The sequence below is a fragment of the Acartia tonsa genome, chromosome 10, assembly GCF_053477335.1.
Source record: "Acartia tonsa isolate MP-2025a chromosome 10, ASM5347733v1, whole genome shotgun sequence".
NCBI lineage: Eukaryota > Metazoa > Arthropoda > Copepoda > Calanoida > Acartiidae > Acartia > Acartia tonsa.
In genome coordinates this window covers 9,840,173-9,856,668 of record NC_137269.1, presented here as the reverse complement: position 1 = coordinate 9,856,668, position 16,496 = coordinate 9,840,173, and the positions used below count along the sequence as shown (strand labels likewise).

Here is a 16,496-nt window from a genome sequence, read left to right as displayed (position 1 = left end):
AGAATGGCTGATATAGAAAGCCTGGAGAGCTAGCAGACAGAAAAAATTAAATTAACCTTAGTTGTCAGCTACGGCCGTTAGATGGCGGTAGAGAGACGTAGTATAGAGGGAGTACCTCTTGCGGCGGATTCGTGCATTATAAATGATATACAGGCTATATGAAGCGGCAGGGGCCGACAATGATGTATAGGCACGTTTATATACTCTTAACTGAGTGGTAGTAGAGGAGGACTCTACGTATGGCGGTACAGGCCAGATAAGTTTCTCAATTGCGGTAGGCAGATTGTGAGACGGAACGGTACAAGTTTAGATTAAAACCACGAGGGGTGGTTGTTGTCAAGCTGAGCGCGAAAGCAAGTAGTCATACACACACACACGCACACACACACTTACACTCGGACTACAGGGGCCGAGAGAAAGCTCGCTGTTTTACTTCATTCTTTATCTGACCATTGAACGAACAACATCTAAATACAAAAGTGAAAGAATAAAGAATAAAGGATAGTGAAACATAGGTTTATGCTACAAAGTCGCTTGTGATATTAATCGTTTAAGTTTTTTCTAAAAATTTATTTTTCCCTCCCTCCCACTCCCTTAAATTTTTCATCAGTATGTTTTAATTTTATAGCATTTTTTCTTTATATTTTTCCCTTTCATAATTCACCGGTTTCTTATGCACGTGGTTTTTGATAGGGCAATAATAGATAGTTTTATGATTCAAATTTCAAATTTAATGTTATAAGACTTAACCTAAAAAATTTTTTATAGGGGTCAATTTTAATGTCGGTTCGATTTATTTCTTTTAAATATTAATTTATTATTCATAATGCTTCGTTTATTTTATATGAGTTCATTTTAGATTTTTTGATTTATATTTTATATAAATTTTTCAGATTTTTTATCATAAGCCTTTTTGTTTCTATCTCATACGGCGCATATTTACACATAAGATGGCCGACGGTGAGGATGAGATGCAGTTGCCACATTTGGGTGATATAGCCCAGGAATTGCCGGCGTTTGAGGATGAAAACGGTTTCGAACCTGTATCTCCAGGTATTATTTTAATTGACAGACTATTGGCTATTAAGTTTAGAGTTTTTCTTGTAATCACGTATCATGATATAGACCTATGGTTATATACGTTACATCAATTCTTGTTTTTTAAAAAATTTTTTCGACTCGTGCATACACTTGTTTAAGGCACAATAATATATAAATATACTTTAGCTGAATTGCAAATCTGTCGACTAAATTCATGGATTTTCATGTTGGACATGTTTTGTTTAGTTTTAACCATTCAAAATAGCAGTTGCAATGTATAAATGAAAATCGATAATTGAAATAGTTTTTTATTTTTTAGCAGCGGACGTAGATGATGATCCTGCTGTTGATAGTGACGAAAGTGTCCATGATCAAGAGGATCAGATTGACGCCGCTCATGCGCAGTTCCATGAATCACAACCAGCTCCTATGATGGATGAAATTGCGGAGGCGGATCGAATGAATGATGGAAACGGAAGAGATCCAGCGGATTTGTTGGCCATGCTAGCTGATGATGCACCAATGGGAGCCAGACCGTTTCGGGCTTCCACACCTCTCATTCCAGCGGCTCAATCGTACATTCAACAAGAAAGGGCCAGATATGGTCAGCATGATCATATTAATAGAGTAGCACAGCAACACCCTCAGCATCTACCACAGTGCCGGCCTGGTCCAGTTCATTATCCATCTCAGAATCAGGCAATGAATTTTAGTAATGTTAACATAAATGCGGCACCATATATGGCAGGAGGCGCGGCAGCTAGGCCCCAACCGCAGCAAAACGGCGAACGCATACGCCATAGGTCGGAGGAACTACCCAGAGTGCCGACAAAATCAGCTCAGCCTGTCATGCCTCCACGTGGTACATGTCATGACCGAGGATCAGCGGCTGACAGGCCTTTGTCTGTCGATAATTCGGGTCAGGTACCAAACAGTGCTCTTATCGACGTAATTCGCATGCTAGTCAGCGACAGAAATCAGAAAAACCAGCAGAGCACCAGTGCTTCTCAGCCATCGACCAGCAATGGTGTTGGCAGTGTCCAGCAACAGCAAGTTCAGCAGCAGCAGAGGGCTGGCATGCAAGCGTCTCAAGCGGCCAATTTTCAACAGGCTACGCCGTTTCCCCAGGGTTGGCAGATGGTCGCGTTACCAAGCAGAAGACTTGTCGCAGGCGTGCCTACAAAAACGAAGCCGCCCGGTTTCTGCCTAGTACATTATGCCGTTACGCAACAAACCAGACTGGGAAAAATAACTGAGGTCAATGCGCAGAATTGCCGTGACTCCAGTTATTTGAGGTTGATGCAGAAGACTGGCCTCGATCTATTGTCTGTTCAGAATTATATCGAGGTAACATTATTACAATTATACGACAAAGAGTATCGTTCACAGTTCTAGTCTTCTCCCTTTTTTACAGTTTTTTCGAAAAATTTTTTAATTTCACAAGTACTGTGGCAGTGAGACTTGTTGTTATCTTTAATACTATAGATCTTAATAAGCACTAGAGCGGTTTATCTAAACAATGTAATATTTGAGGTTTTTGTTGTATACCACCATATTTGATTTAAGTAACATTTAAGTGTTATAAAAATTTGTTACGATTTTAAACTATAATTTAGGACGCAGTTCGCGAGCTTTACAATTTGTATTTGCCCCCTGAGGCCCACGCCACCGTCCATCGCAGTATGGAGTTCTCGCTTATGGCCATCGAGCTGCTCAAGTTCATGAGTCTTTACATGAGCTTGACGTTTACAAACAGCCCCTCTGTGGTTGTCAAGTTTGCCTGCAACGATAACCGTGAAGTTCTGCAGGGTGAGAGGCTCACCAGATTAAATACTTTGCGCAAGGAGCATGAAGAAAGCGAGAAGCGCAGACGGGACAGAGAGCGAGAGGCTAGGCCATCTGCGAAACGCTTCACTGGCACGTGCCACAATTGGTAAGCGTTAAAATTTTTTAATATATCTTTTTTGCAGCCAGTTTGAGTGTGTTGTAATGATAGTTGGATCTCGATTTTGCGCGGGCAATCAATGGATATGCCAAATAAATAATCAAAGAGGTTTTCCTTTTCAAAAAATACATAGTTTAGTTTTTAAAAAAAAAAAAATATATATTCGCAATTTAACTTACTATTTAGCACAGAGTTTTTTAGTTGTTAAACTCAGCCAGTCTAATGTTAATTATATTTTCAGCCAGAAACAAGGCCATAGAGCCTCTCAGTGCACAGCTCCTAAGAAGAAGGATTGAAGCGAGGCTTCGAGTTCCCCGGCCATAGCGGCACTTCCATCTACCGAAGCCGAGGAGCTCCTCATTGACGATGTTATCGCCCCACTCGATAACGACAATTTAACTGACCCAAAAACTATTGACTTTAACTCCAATGGTAATATTGAAAACGACGACAGTACTTCTGTTAAAATTGTTACCAGTGACTTAGTCGTAAATTCTTTAAGTGACATATCTGACCAAGAATTTGCGGCTTTTATTGACAAAGAAATTGACCGGTTGCAAGGCCTGGGTTTCGGTCCAGTTGCAGGAGGGATCCATGATCCAAAGGCCCAATTATTTTATAAACAGATTTTAAACGCCAGTGATTCAGTTTTAGATTTATTAAGAGACGGTTATAAGCCGGACATAGTTACTCCTCTTCCCGAGGCGACAGACCTTAGGAACAACATGAGCGCGTTGCAAAACATTCAATTCGTTCAGGCAAAGACAGACAAATGGGTTAAGGAAAACATTGTTAGGAAAGTTGATTATAAACCATATTTTGTCAACCCTTTGACAGTGGCGTCAAAGTTGGATAGTGAGGGTAACGTGAAATTACGTCAGTGTTTAGATCTGTCACGTACACTGAACGACTGTTTAAGAAAAGTTTCTATGAAAATGGAGGATATTTCCATGGTCCTTCCCAGAGTCACGCCCGGCTGCTGGATGTCCGTGTTGGACATCTCAGCAATGTATTGCCATTTGGCATTACATCCAGAGTTCCGTGGTTTATTCGGCTTTGCGGTTGTCAACGCCTCCGGCACGCGGGAGTTCTATGAGTTTTTAACACTGCCATTCGGCACAGGTTAGTTTTTGTTTTATTTCCTAATTCAATCAATGGCATAAGTTCGATACGCAAGTGTTAAAACGCATAAGGATAGCGATGCCTATTGTTTAATGAGTACAATATGAAATGTATTTGACAACCTCATGCATACCAAAAAAAAAACAAAAAAAAACGAGTGTATATTTTTTGTTCTTACGTTTTGGTAGTGTTTTTCTTAAGAAATGATCGAGCGTCGAATTTAAATTGTACGTATTTTTTAAATTTGATCCATAAGAATGCAATATTTTTTGTCAGGACCAGCCACATACATAATGAATTCTCTGATAGTCCCCATACGAAGATTCTGCCACGCTCGAGGCATCGACTTATCAACATTCGTCGATGACTCGTTCAATTCAGCCTTGTCTAAAATTAAAGGATTGGCTAGCCTTAAATTCATAAAATTTGTGTTCGAAAGCACAGGCTGGACATTAAACTTATCGAAATGTGTCGGGCCTGCCACTTCTTTGTGTTACCTGGGCTTTAATTTAGACTCGATTTCTATGAGAATCAGTGCCCCCCTAATGAAGATAATAATTCTCACAAATGACATTAACGCTGCAATTTCAAAGGCTGATAAGGTTGGCGTAATATACGCCAAAGAATTAGCGCATATCCTTGGCGTATGTTGTCACCTTCTCCATTCTCATGGAAATATAATGAGAGTGGTGACTAGAGCATGCCAGCAGACACTCGGATTGACTGTTCAGGAGAAAGGATGGTCCGGGTCTTTAGCTATAAACGATAGAATGTTACAAGAATTCGAAATGTTGAAGGTTTATTTAATAAGGTGTGTACATTCGAGTTTTTAGTTTTGAAATATTTTCGAGATTTTAAAAAAAAAAAAAAAAATTTTTTGCAAGATACAGGTTCGACTCAGTTATGCTTTTATTTTTTCCCTGGCATTTTACGAATGTTTTGTTTAATTTCGGTTGCATCTTGACGTTCAGTTAAATATGAATATACATTTAAATATTCTTTGTTTTTATTTCAGTTTCAACGGACAACCTGTCAACAAGTGCAATGTTGTCATCAATATTATCCAACCTGCGAAGCAGGCAGTTTTGCTGGAAGCTGTAGATCCTTTAGACATCACACAGATAGAGTCCATCATGGTCTCTGATTCAAGTGAATCTAGAGCTTATGTATTTGAAGCGGAACAACTTCGTTTCATAAAGGAGTTTCCATTCGAATACGACGAAATGCAGCAGTCTAGTACACTGCGAGAGTTGTTGGCAGTTGTGAAAATGTTTGAACAGGAATCCTTTCTCCAGCAAAATAGGCACAAAACAGTGGTTTGGTGTACGGACAATCGCGGTTTAGTTAGTATTTTGAACCGCGGCTCCAGAGTAGAAATTCTGCAGCGCCATGTGATAAATATCAAGTTAGTCCAGCTACAATTTGACATTATTCTTCTGCCAGTATGGCAAAGGAGGAGCACGTTGTTGCTAAAAATCGCCGACGAGGGATCTAAAGTAAGTAACACCGACGAGTGGTCGGTAGCTCTCGAGGATTATAATCTAATATGTGAAAAATTTGTGGTTATGCCGGAGATCGATCTCATGGCCAGCGCGGCCAATACAAAATGTTCGGCGTTTTATTCAAAGTTGCCGGATAAAACGGCATTAGGCACTGACTTTTTTATACAAGAATTGAATAATAAGCGTGTCATGTACATATGCCCTCCGGTTAAAGTTATAGTCCCAGCATTACATAAGATTTTGAGTATACCGTCCGCCACTATCGTTTTTGTCATTCCCTTATGGCAGTCTGCTTGTTTTTGGTCGCAGTTTATTGAAGCTGGAAGATTTAAGTCTTTCATAAAAAGAATTTTTGTGTTTAAGACCATTTTTACATCAGAAGCAGCAGATTGTATGTTTAAAGGAATTTGTAATTTTTCTATGATCGCTTTATTAATTAAGACATGAGTTGTGTATTTATAGCTAATAGAAATGTTTTATTTATTGGGCCACGATATTTCTTTGACAAAATTTGAGTAAATATACAGATAAGACTTTATTAGATCATAGGGGGAGGTTAATTTCTATTTTCGTCATGACGAAAAGATGTAATAAGATTTGAAGATATTTTCATTCGTACCCAATAAAATGATATCATTTCCATGCAGATATAATTATTTTAATGTATGTATTAATCTGATTTGTAGATCTAAAGTTCTTTAATAACCATACAAGTCCAGAAAGCGTAGGATCATGAGAAGCATTTTTATTTTTTCAAAATATTTATTTTAATTTAGACACATTATTCTAAATTCAGCTAGGTTGTTTGAGCAAATTAGATTATGTATACCTATAAGAGAAATCCTGCTTGTTTTGGACTTTTTGGTTTGTTATAAGTATTTTTTATATCCATCCCTGTCTTTTTATGTGTTTTTCAAACGTTCGGTCTTTCCATGAAAGTGCAATCTGAAAATTATTCTAGTCTGTGATACGCTCTGAAAATTTAATATATATTTGTTGGCTGTTCAAGAAATGGGTTTACAATTTTAATATTTGGCCTTTTTTAGTAGTTGATTCCGAATGGATTTCATATTTGTGTATACTGATTTTTTACAAATTAAACGAGTTTTTCGGAGATTTGTTATTTGATTTCTCAATTTGTATACCCATTTCAGACTTTTTATTAGAGGAATCCGCGGCAATCAGTATAAAATGGGTCGCGCCGGATTTGATCCAGCTTATCGGGCCAGAGGGCAACAAAGACCTATGAGAGGCAAGTATAGTTGTTCACATGATACAAAATCGGGTAGCAAAGACAGGAATCAAACGTTTTTTCGGCCTTAGGATTGATAGCTTTTAATCTCAGACCTATGATACAACAAACAAAGAATTTTGTTAACGTACAGTGATCGGTTTCGACGCATGTTTTTTCTTTGCATTCAATTGGATGAATAACTTTTTCCATAAGAGGTTTTTAACGCGTAAGAAGCTCGTTTCACTTAGACCTATGGTTAATTTAATCTATATTTTTAGTCGGAGAGGGTCTTCCTGCTCGGATTTCACAAAGGCCAGCTCTGAGAATCATGAGGGCAGCGCAAGGCCTGAATTTATCGCCGACAAAGAGTCGAGATGCCAAATTATACACGTCGTCCCGCGCCCAGTCTACCACGAGCGTACATTCACAAGTAGTGGAGGTATTTCTCGCCTACCTGCGTAAGAGGAATCTGCCTGCAACCACGTTCCAGGAGAGGGTATTGCAGGACTTCATCCATTATCTTGAGGATATAAGGAAGCCTTACTCTTTTCTCAAACAGGTTTGTGGAAGTTTGAAGGCATGGTCATACATAATAGATCAGCCTGTTTCGGAGTTTTCACAACGTGTGTCGCGGCTGTTGGAAGGAGCAGTGAGAAGAGCAGCAACGGAACGCGCCCCCGTCAGAAAAGCCACGCCCATTCCTAAGGGTGTTCTCACGGCAATCATGCGCAAGATAGTTTACGACTATGACTCCATCTGGGACATCCCTCTGCCTTTTTTCCGAGCGACGGTGGCAATAATTTTGCAGTTCCACACATTCACTCGTCTCGCCGATCTTGATCAAGTGAGGGCTTGCCATATAAGCCAAGATCAAATAGGCGGGGTGGAAGTTCTGCGAGTGATCTACCCAAAGAGGAAGAATGATCAAGAACATGAAGGATGTACAAACCTGTTGGCTTCAGAGGGCGGAGATTTGTGTCCGGTAGTACTGATTAAGAAGTACTACCGCAGATGTGGATTCCAGTTTATGGGAGAAGGGATCCTGGATGAAAATTTCTTGTTCTGCAGAACTTCAACCATGTGGCTGCCAGGTGGTAGACAAATTGTGGCTGACGGCAGGTATCAACTTTCGCCACAGACTCTTTTGAACGATATTACGCAATTATGCCGTCAAGTAGGATATTTCGGCCCAGTGGGCAGAAAATCCTGCAAAATGTCTGGGGTTTCCGCAGCGTGCGAAGCCGGCTTGTCGGACGAGGCGTTGAGGGATAAGGGGAAGTGGCGGTCGATTGAAATGTCCCGTATGTACCGACAAATGACGGAGCCATATCAAATGGCTTTGTCGCGGTGCATTACAATGCAGGACGATCCACAAATAACGGATTTTGCGCGGAACTCCGGTCAACCAATTTATCGCGGGGCGCAAAATTCTAGGTCGACTTCCCATCCCCAAGTCTCGCGGCGCCCGTCCCCAAGCAGGCACGAGGACATTATGACACAGCGGCCCCAGGACAGGCCTACGTCGGCAGCCCAAAGATTATTCCCATGCCAGCCGGTGATAAACGGCCACACAAATAGAGCTGGGCTTTTTCACAATATTGTGATAAATTCTCCGTTCACAGGAGGACAGCGAACGGTGAGATTCGTCGACGACGGAATCGTCAACACACGTTTCACAAGAAACACCGACGCTTTTCGTTCTTGGTTTTAGCCAAATCAATAATTTTTCCGTTGAGTTTTAATTATTATTTTATGTAAATATTCGACCTTATAGGTTACGTCCTTTGTGTTTTATCATGACTTTTCAAGGGTAGAATAGTAAGTTTGTTTTTTAAAATTCGGCGGCAATTAATGATATAATTCTGTTTTGAATGACATATTTCGACCACAGTCGGAGCACGACATGTGTCGACGGATATTTTCGTCGACAAGCTGTCGGTTTTTTCTATTTTAAATTAACGATATTACCTTGAAAGAAACAAAGGACCATAGCCATTGAAAATTCATACTGTGTTAAATCTAGTACCTGTTTTATCAGTTATGTCAGAAATCTGGAAACTTATTCTATTCAAATCATGTACATTTATTTTTGATCCTTGGAATAACCTATATCTTAATGATAATAGGCTTTTTACGAAAATTTTTTGTGATATAACGTGCAATCTAGTATAGAAGCATTATTTTCAATCAGTAAGCGTTTTTCAAACAAGTTTTTATACCAGTGCAAAAACAATACAGTCATCGCAGCCTTTTTATATATATCATAGTCATCCCAATACTTGTAATAATTTATTTATGTTTTTCATGTTCAAGAAAATTAATATAAGTGAAACAACAAGAATGAGTTAGTCATTTATTTTATGAAATTTTTTCATAGTAAAATTTATAGATTTTTCTCGGGAAATAATTCGACGTTTTCACGACCAGCTTTCTGCGGTTTCGGTATCAATTTCAGCAAATATTTGGAAAATACATTCTGGAAGTGAAGTGCTGCCTTAGACTAAGCTCTTTCAGCAGCAACCTTGATCTGTTTCTCGTTCGTAAACGACTGTGGGGTGATCCGTTCACGCATCCAATGACACATCCTAAATATTCATGTTATAACGGCAGTTTTTTAAATCATTACATTTATATTTCTTTAGATTAAGATATTACTTCTTCTCCGGCCGTTATAGCTTCTGTTCAGATGATTTATTTATCCCTTTTTCCCTGTAACTAAAAGTGGTCTTTAGAAGAAAATTATATGGTTGGTTGGTTAAGCCGTGTTTGCCCGTGGTGGTTGACTGTTTGTTCGCCACATCTAGTTGAGGAAACTAGTTTTACCTGCCAAGTAGGGAGTTAGATATATACTGCTCACAAGTACACAGTTAAAATGTCATTCACCGCCAACGAGGAGTTATACAATGCCTTGCAAAGTCGTTTGGATCTTATAAAGGAGGAAATGATCAGTAGGGCTACAAATACTGACGATATCGAGTTAAAGAGAGCACTGACCAGGTGCTTATACCACCATGGTTGGGTGGAGGGTAACCTGCGTCACTGTCGCCCTGTTGCTGAAAGGCCAGCTGCCGCACAAGCTGCCGAGCTGTCCACCATGCTCCAAGATATCAATCGACACGAGGAGGAATATCGTGCCATCTAGATGTGTCACTACACGAATTATTAACTAGTATCAAAAAAATATTTGATTACATTCCTAGTTTAATAAAGTTGTGAACCAGCCTACCTAAATAAATTGTTTATCTCTGTATTCAGAGTAGTTGAATGTGTGTCTGTAGATCTTAAAGCTATAATGTTTGTAGCCGTGTGTGATTTTCTAAAAAGTATTTTTTCATTTCAATTCGGAGATTTGTTCACATAGGCAAATAAAATATATTAGTTTTTGTCAATTGGTTTTACACCAAGCAAGGTGATGATGTTTGGTTATTCAAGATCGTAATAATTCGACGTCCGCATATCGACTGACGTTTTTTCGTGTGATTATAGAAGCCCATGAAAAACAAGACATCTTGAAGGTTGTTGGTCTCGTTTGAACACTCTGTTATGAAGGTTGCGATACGATTCAGCCATTTTCCGAAGTTTTAAATTTAGCAAATTTTGCGAATTTCTAGAATCAGAATGGAAAAGAAAATATAGAATATAAGAATTCGTGCGGTATGTAAATCAGAATTACCTAAGATTCAAAATTAAGCACGTTTTCGTAAAAAATCGACAAACGAACGTTTTAATTGTACGAATAAGCGTTCAACTGTGAATTTTTATCGAAAATTTTCTATCGAAAATGTGCTTATTTAAGATTGATGAACGAAAATTTGTTAAACGATTCGAATGAAAGCACGTGAGACAAAGAACTTATTCTGTTCCTATAAATCCTTTAAATTTACCATTCTCGAAACTTCTGGGTTACTTTAGATGGAACAGATTTACTCGTTCCGAGTCTTTCCGCGTTTTATTTCGATCGAGCTTCGGACAATATGACAAAATTGAGTAGGTACACGTTCCAAACGGATTTTTCTGGAATTCAAGCTATGAAATAATAATGTGAGGTTTTCATTGAAGTATCTAAAACGAAAAAGAAAACTGGACCGATTTAGTTCTCCATTTTAGGGAAACTTTGGATGATTTTTTTTTCTGTCCCCTTCTCGCTACTCCTTTTAATATAGAACCCGAATATGCTAAGTGTTTAGCCTTTAGACCTATTATACAAAGTTTTTTTTGTCTGTCCGTTAAGATTGTAATGTAACAATATTTGAATCAATTTTATCTATTTATTTAGAGAAAACCATGAATGAGTCCTTAGATGATTTTAGGCTATTTTCTAGTCCCCAAAGAACCGCTAGGTGCTAACAACGCAGATGTTTGTTTCGTAATTTATATATTTCAAAATACTATTATCCGGGTGGTTTTGAGCTATTTTCCTCGTCCATCTTCTTTAACTTGTCCCTTGATGCTACCGACGAAACTGCTGGTATCAGATAAAGATTTTTATTCATAGATGCGGGAAAATAATGGAAAAGACGGGAAAAATGCGGAGAAAAATAAAGGAGAAAATGCGGGAGAAAAAGTGTCTACACAATGACAATTGTTTACAAATGTAAAACTTATTGTGCGGCATTCCAAGCTTTGTTTGCGCACAGATAAGGTCAAAAGTGCATCGTGATTTGTACTTTTACAAGTTTTGAGTTTTTAAGCTTTTTTTTGGTGGAATTAAAACTGCTTGTCATCGTGAAATGTATTTTTGTAGCCAATTGATATATATTAGTAACTTTTGCGTTTAGAATATAACTGAATTTTTTTGTAATAAGGAAAGAAATTGGTTCGAAATAGTTATTTTAAACTGTTTTAAAACTTAATAACGCGATAGTTTAGCTTCTGCTAGAATCAGGGAGAGAGTGGACATTGGTTTGTGTATTACACAAAGTCCCCAAAGTTTTATAATAACGTTTTTTTATTCTTTGGCCTGATATCCCTGAGTACTTGAACTAAATTTTGATTTAATTTTTAGTTCATGAAGTATAGTATCCAAATGTTTCAACCACTAATTATATTCTACAGAATGATGATGTTGTGTTTTGGTAATGTACATCAATTTATCCACTATTGTCTTATCCCTTGATTTCAGACAAATTTCACCTAGAGATAGAATAAACACATATAAAATGTCGAAGACCGAAACAGCCGAGGCAGCTACTAACGGCGCAGCTGCCGCTAAGGTGGCAGATTTGGGCCTCCTTGAGGAGGATGATGAGTTTGAAGAGTTTCCCGCCGAAGGTAATATTCTGGGAGGGATTGGCGCGACATTGGAATGCTATTACATTCAATCCCGAAAGTTTTATAATGTTTATAAAGAGGTTCTTTTCTGCGACCATATATTTGTTTTAAACCAGTTAGATGTTCAAGTTGTTTTTTTTAATTATCAACCCTGTACATTTTTGTCAAACAATATATTCATGTTTCTGTTTTAATAGTACTAGAATTTTTTGTCCCCAACTGAGGGGTATAATTAACATCTAATTGTATGATTATCATTTGTTATAGATGAAGGAACTGAGGAGGTAGAGCAGGCTCGTGTCTGGGAGGATAACTGGGACGATGATACTATTGAGGACGACTTCTCAAATCAGCTCAGGTAATGACGTCACTTTTGGCATCTCCTATACCTAACCCTTCTAATCCAATAAACCTAAGTAAGAGGATGTTTTTGTGTCTGTCTGTACTGAATGATCTTGTTAACTGCTGAACCGATATGGTTCTCCTTCACTTAGTTGCTTCTCTTAAGACCAGGAAAGGTTTATAACTATTTGGGGGGGGGTAAAACAACCCTTTTATATAAACAGCCCCAACAAAAATGCTCCTCCCCCCCCACTACAAGTGTCTCTAGAGGCTTCAAAGGTGCGTAACCGTTAGTTAAATTTAAGTATGGGAGGCAAGATGATTTCACGAGCCCTTATCAGGACATAAATATTTATTGTATTTCTTATGTTTTCATTTGTTTTCTCACCCATAAGATTTTTACCTTTTTTTAGATTTAGATTTTTAAGTTTTTACCTAAATAGTATGACTTTTACCAAATTAATCATTAAAATAGTTTTAAGTTATTGCACATTCATTTGATTAAGCTTTTATCAACTCCCAACATAATGGGATTTTAATATTTCTCTCTCCTTTTCTTTTGATTCCACTAAAACAAGATTTATTGTATCCATTGAAAACTTATACAAATGGTTTACTATGTTTTTTTAAAAACTTTAACACATTAAGTTTATTATTAAGATTTGATAAAATTATCTACTTTTCTCATTATTAATAATCTTACTGCAAATTACCTCCAATTGTATGTATAAAGAAAAAGAGAGAGATTAAACTTACCCAGTATTTAATTTACTTTTTTATTTATATTACTTTAAGAAAAGGCATATTTACCATATAAAATACATATAACTTCCACCTTTTTACATCTTTGTACCACATCCCCCATGAAAAAATGTGTTCGTGCTAATTGAAGGAACATGAGCTCAGAAGAGACGGCGCCAATGTCTCGCTCACCGCCGCCCCTGACCCCGCCCCCGTCCAAGAAGCGGTGTGTACAGACCACCCCTCCCCCCACAAAAACACCCTCAAAACAAGATAAGACTGAAAGCAGAAGTAGTAATGGAACTGCCACCAATGGCAACAGGTTTTCATTGCTTGGAGAATTAACAATAATGGATATAGAATACGTGTAGATATTGTGAGAATCTCGCATACCCTGTTTATCCCAGCTGGCTGATATAAAAATACCACCCATTCCTCCCTTTATGATTTTATCCATCCACCCCTCTTAACCATGAAGGAACGTATTGACCAATATCTGAGGACAAAATTTCCTCTGCCACAATATCATTATCTATGTATTCTATTTCCATTATATCAATATACTTGATTACATATCAAATTTTGTAAGTAGTATTCATACAGTTATTCGATTTTTAAGCAGTTTGCATAAACCTTTCAAATTTTAGCAGGTAAATGATGTTAAAATTATGAAGTTAGAAAATTATTAATGTTTTGTCCTAATATTTCATATTTGAGTTATATGTGATAATTAAAAACTCTTTTTTGTGTTGCGACAAATTAACACTTTGATATTCTTAATAGCAAACAATATCATTTGTTTATAATGTTCTGAAATATTAAAATACCTATTAAAAATCTTCATCCTAACGCAATGAAAATGTCACCAGCACTGAAAACAACCACTCCGCCAAAAACGGTTCAACCACACCGACTAGAGGCAGGCGGGCTCGTGGCAGCAGCAGCAGCCAACGTAACGGCACCAGCTCGCCAGAACCTGCCGCGCCCAGTACGCCGACCAGAGCTAGTACTCGACTGAGGCAAACACACACATATAACAACAGCTTTTCTTTAGTTTATTATATTCAAGTTTTTATGGTTATTATGGTTGTGTTTATTGGTATGTCCTACTGCAATGCCATGGGGGTGACACACATTTTTTGGAATCATTGGAATTGGCAAGTTATAGTGTGTTACAATGTTTATCAAATGCTTTTCAAGTCTTTCATATGTCCAGTTGCTTAAAAAATAGTTTATTTCTATGGTGTAGGTTATGGGGGGAAAAAGGGGGGGGGGTAACAAACTGGGCAATTCCTTGGAATTCCCAGGGATCTAAAGGAATAAGACAATAAGATTAAAATTAGTGCTTGTAACGTTTGGACACTCAATGAACCGACCAATCAAAATCCAAAGAAGTCCCCAAAGTTATTACACCAATGAATAACCTTATTATATAACTTTTGGGATTATTGTCATAAACAGCGCAAATTCCCCTCCCTGCCTGGATTACTCTTAGCTTTGAAACTTATCATGCTTTAATATTTTGCTTAATTTGCTTATTGTGTGTGTTAAAACTTTTTAGGAAAAAGTAGTTGTAGCTTTTTTCAAAAGTTACCCAAAATAAAACTTCATCTCAAAACTCAACACCACCGACTGTAAAAAGAAAAAAAAACATTTAGACTAATTATAAATCTAGTGAAATATGATAAAAAAGACAAATATTATTAGTTTGTCTCACCACTGTGCGCTGTGATAAGTCTCTCCCATTTTTGCGGGGATCCAAACCATTATCCTCCCCCCTTTTCTTCTGTGTAGAGCTAAGCGGACCAAATTTCTCCGTTTAATCTCCCCTCATCTCATCACTTTGAAAAGAAAATCAATAGATTAATTAAGGTTGGAATTATATGTAATAATGATTATCTTTCTGCCTACTATACTCAAAAATAAAGTATACATAAAAACACTTTACAACGGATGAAACTTGTCCAATTTTTGTATAAATATTATGTATATTTTATTTTTCTTTTCTTTTATTAATTAGAAACTATATCTTTTACTCTCTCTCTCTTTTTCAAAGTAAAAGCCTTTTTATAAAATTAAAGTTGCTTTATTTAGTTTTTTTTCCATGCATGCTTTTATTTTATTGTATCCTGTGTTCATTTATTATTGCTTTTTGTTATTTAGATTACTTTCTATAAAGTAGTAAGATATTTTGTTAATAGTTTTAGTTTCCAATTTAAAAGAAGGTTCCCATAGATACTGGGATAGTTTTGGGATAATTTATTTTGCCTTGGGATGTTTTGATTCTATTTTTCCTACCCTTTATAATAAAGAGACCCCCGATACTATTGGCACAACCGATAATTTTAATATTATTGCAGCTACAATAGTATAATATAATCCGTTCGTTAGTCCGTAGCTTTCTTACTGAAGCAAAACTTCAAGTTTAAGAATGATATGTAGAACTGTCACAGGAATCACCATGAAAAGTTTAAAATCTATGAAACAATTCTAGCATGTCCAAGTTAAATATACGGGCTTATAGAAAAGCTTAGATTTTTAAACTCAACTGTTCTGCAATAAAAATACCCCAAGGCCAAAATGGATTCATGGAAGCCGGTAACAGTGTTATACTTACCTCTTATTTTTTATTGTTGCTGTGCTACTTGAGCTAATAAATGTTCTTGTCCACTTAATATAGTTTTTTTTTGTTTCAGAGCTGAGCTAGAAAGCCAAAACAGAATGCAGCATTAAAAACACGATAATTACAACAGCATCAAATACATCTACACAACAACAAAATTCATTATTATATATTTTTATTTAAATATATCGGATTTGGTGCGGTTCACATGATGAAATGTTCCTGGGATCGAGATCTCCCAAATTCTTTGAACTTTTAAGGTTTCTAACAGCCTAACGGCTAAACGAGTATATTTTAAGCGAGAAATACTCAATAATACACAGTTATCACACAGCGTACATAAATGCGCGAAAAATACTTATTTTTTAAGTATTTTCTTCTGTCAAGCTTTCTATGTGTTATCATTGGATCTTGACTAATACAGATTATCTAAGAATGTATAGCTAAACAATATGGGGGCATGACATGTACGTTCAGCTGTTTGGCAGCTAGCAGCCTTTAAAGTTCTTACTATATTTTGAGGTAATCGATACCAGGAACAATTTACCGTGAACTGGACCTGATCTAATAAATCTGTAATTAATTTTAGTATGGAAAGATTTTGATGCTCCTTATGCTAAAATTTAAATTTCTTCAAAATAGAAATACATTTACCTACTCATTAGGTAATGAAAT

General features: G+C 37.1%; 1 protein-coding gene across 1 annotated transcript; it reads left to right on the top strand.

The window, feature by feature from the left end:
• The first annotated feature begins 11,508 nt into the window (after nt 1-11,508).
• On the top strand, nt 11,509-15,056 carry LOC145329347 (uncharacterized). Its single transcript, XM_080173407.1, has 5 exons — nt 11,509-12,115; nt 12,383-12,473; nt 13,350-13,520; nt 14,068-14,217; nt 14,760-15,056. The coding sequence occupies exons 1-5, from the start codon at nt 11,923-11,925 to the stop codon at nt 14,767-14,769; spliced, it is 615 nt and encodes a 204-aa protein (XP_080029533.1). The 5' UTR covers nt 11,509-11,922; the 3' UTR covers nt 14,770-15,056.
• The last annotated feature ends 1,440 nt before the right edge of the window (nt 15,057-16,496 follow it).

Excerpts from the sequence above, each read along its gene's own strand:
- LOC145329347 (XM_080173407.1), top strand. The coding sequence starts at position 11,923 with ATGTACATCAATTTATCCACTATTGTCTTATCCCTTGATTTCAGACAA. Across the intron at positions 12,116-12,382 it reads TGAAGAGTTTCCCGCCGAAG|ATGAAGGAACTGAGGAGGTA; the intron begins GTAATATTCTGG and ends CATTTGTTATAG. Across the intron at positions 13,521-14,067 it reads ACTGCCACCAATGGCAACAG|CACTGAAAACAACCACTCCG; the intron begins GTTTTCATTGCT and ends AAATGTCACCAG.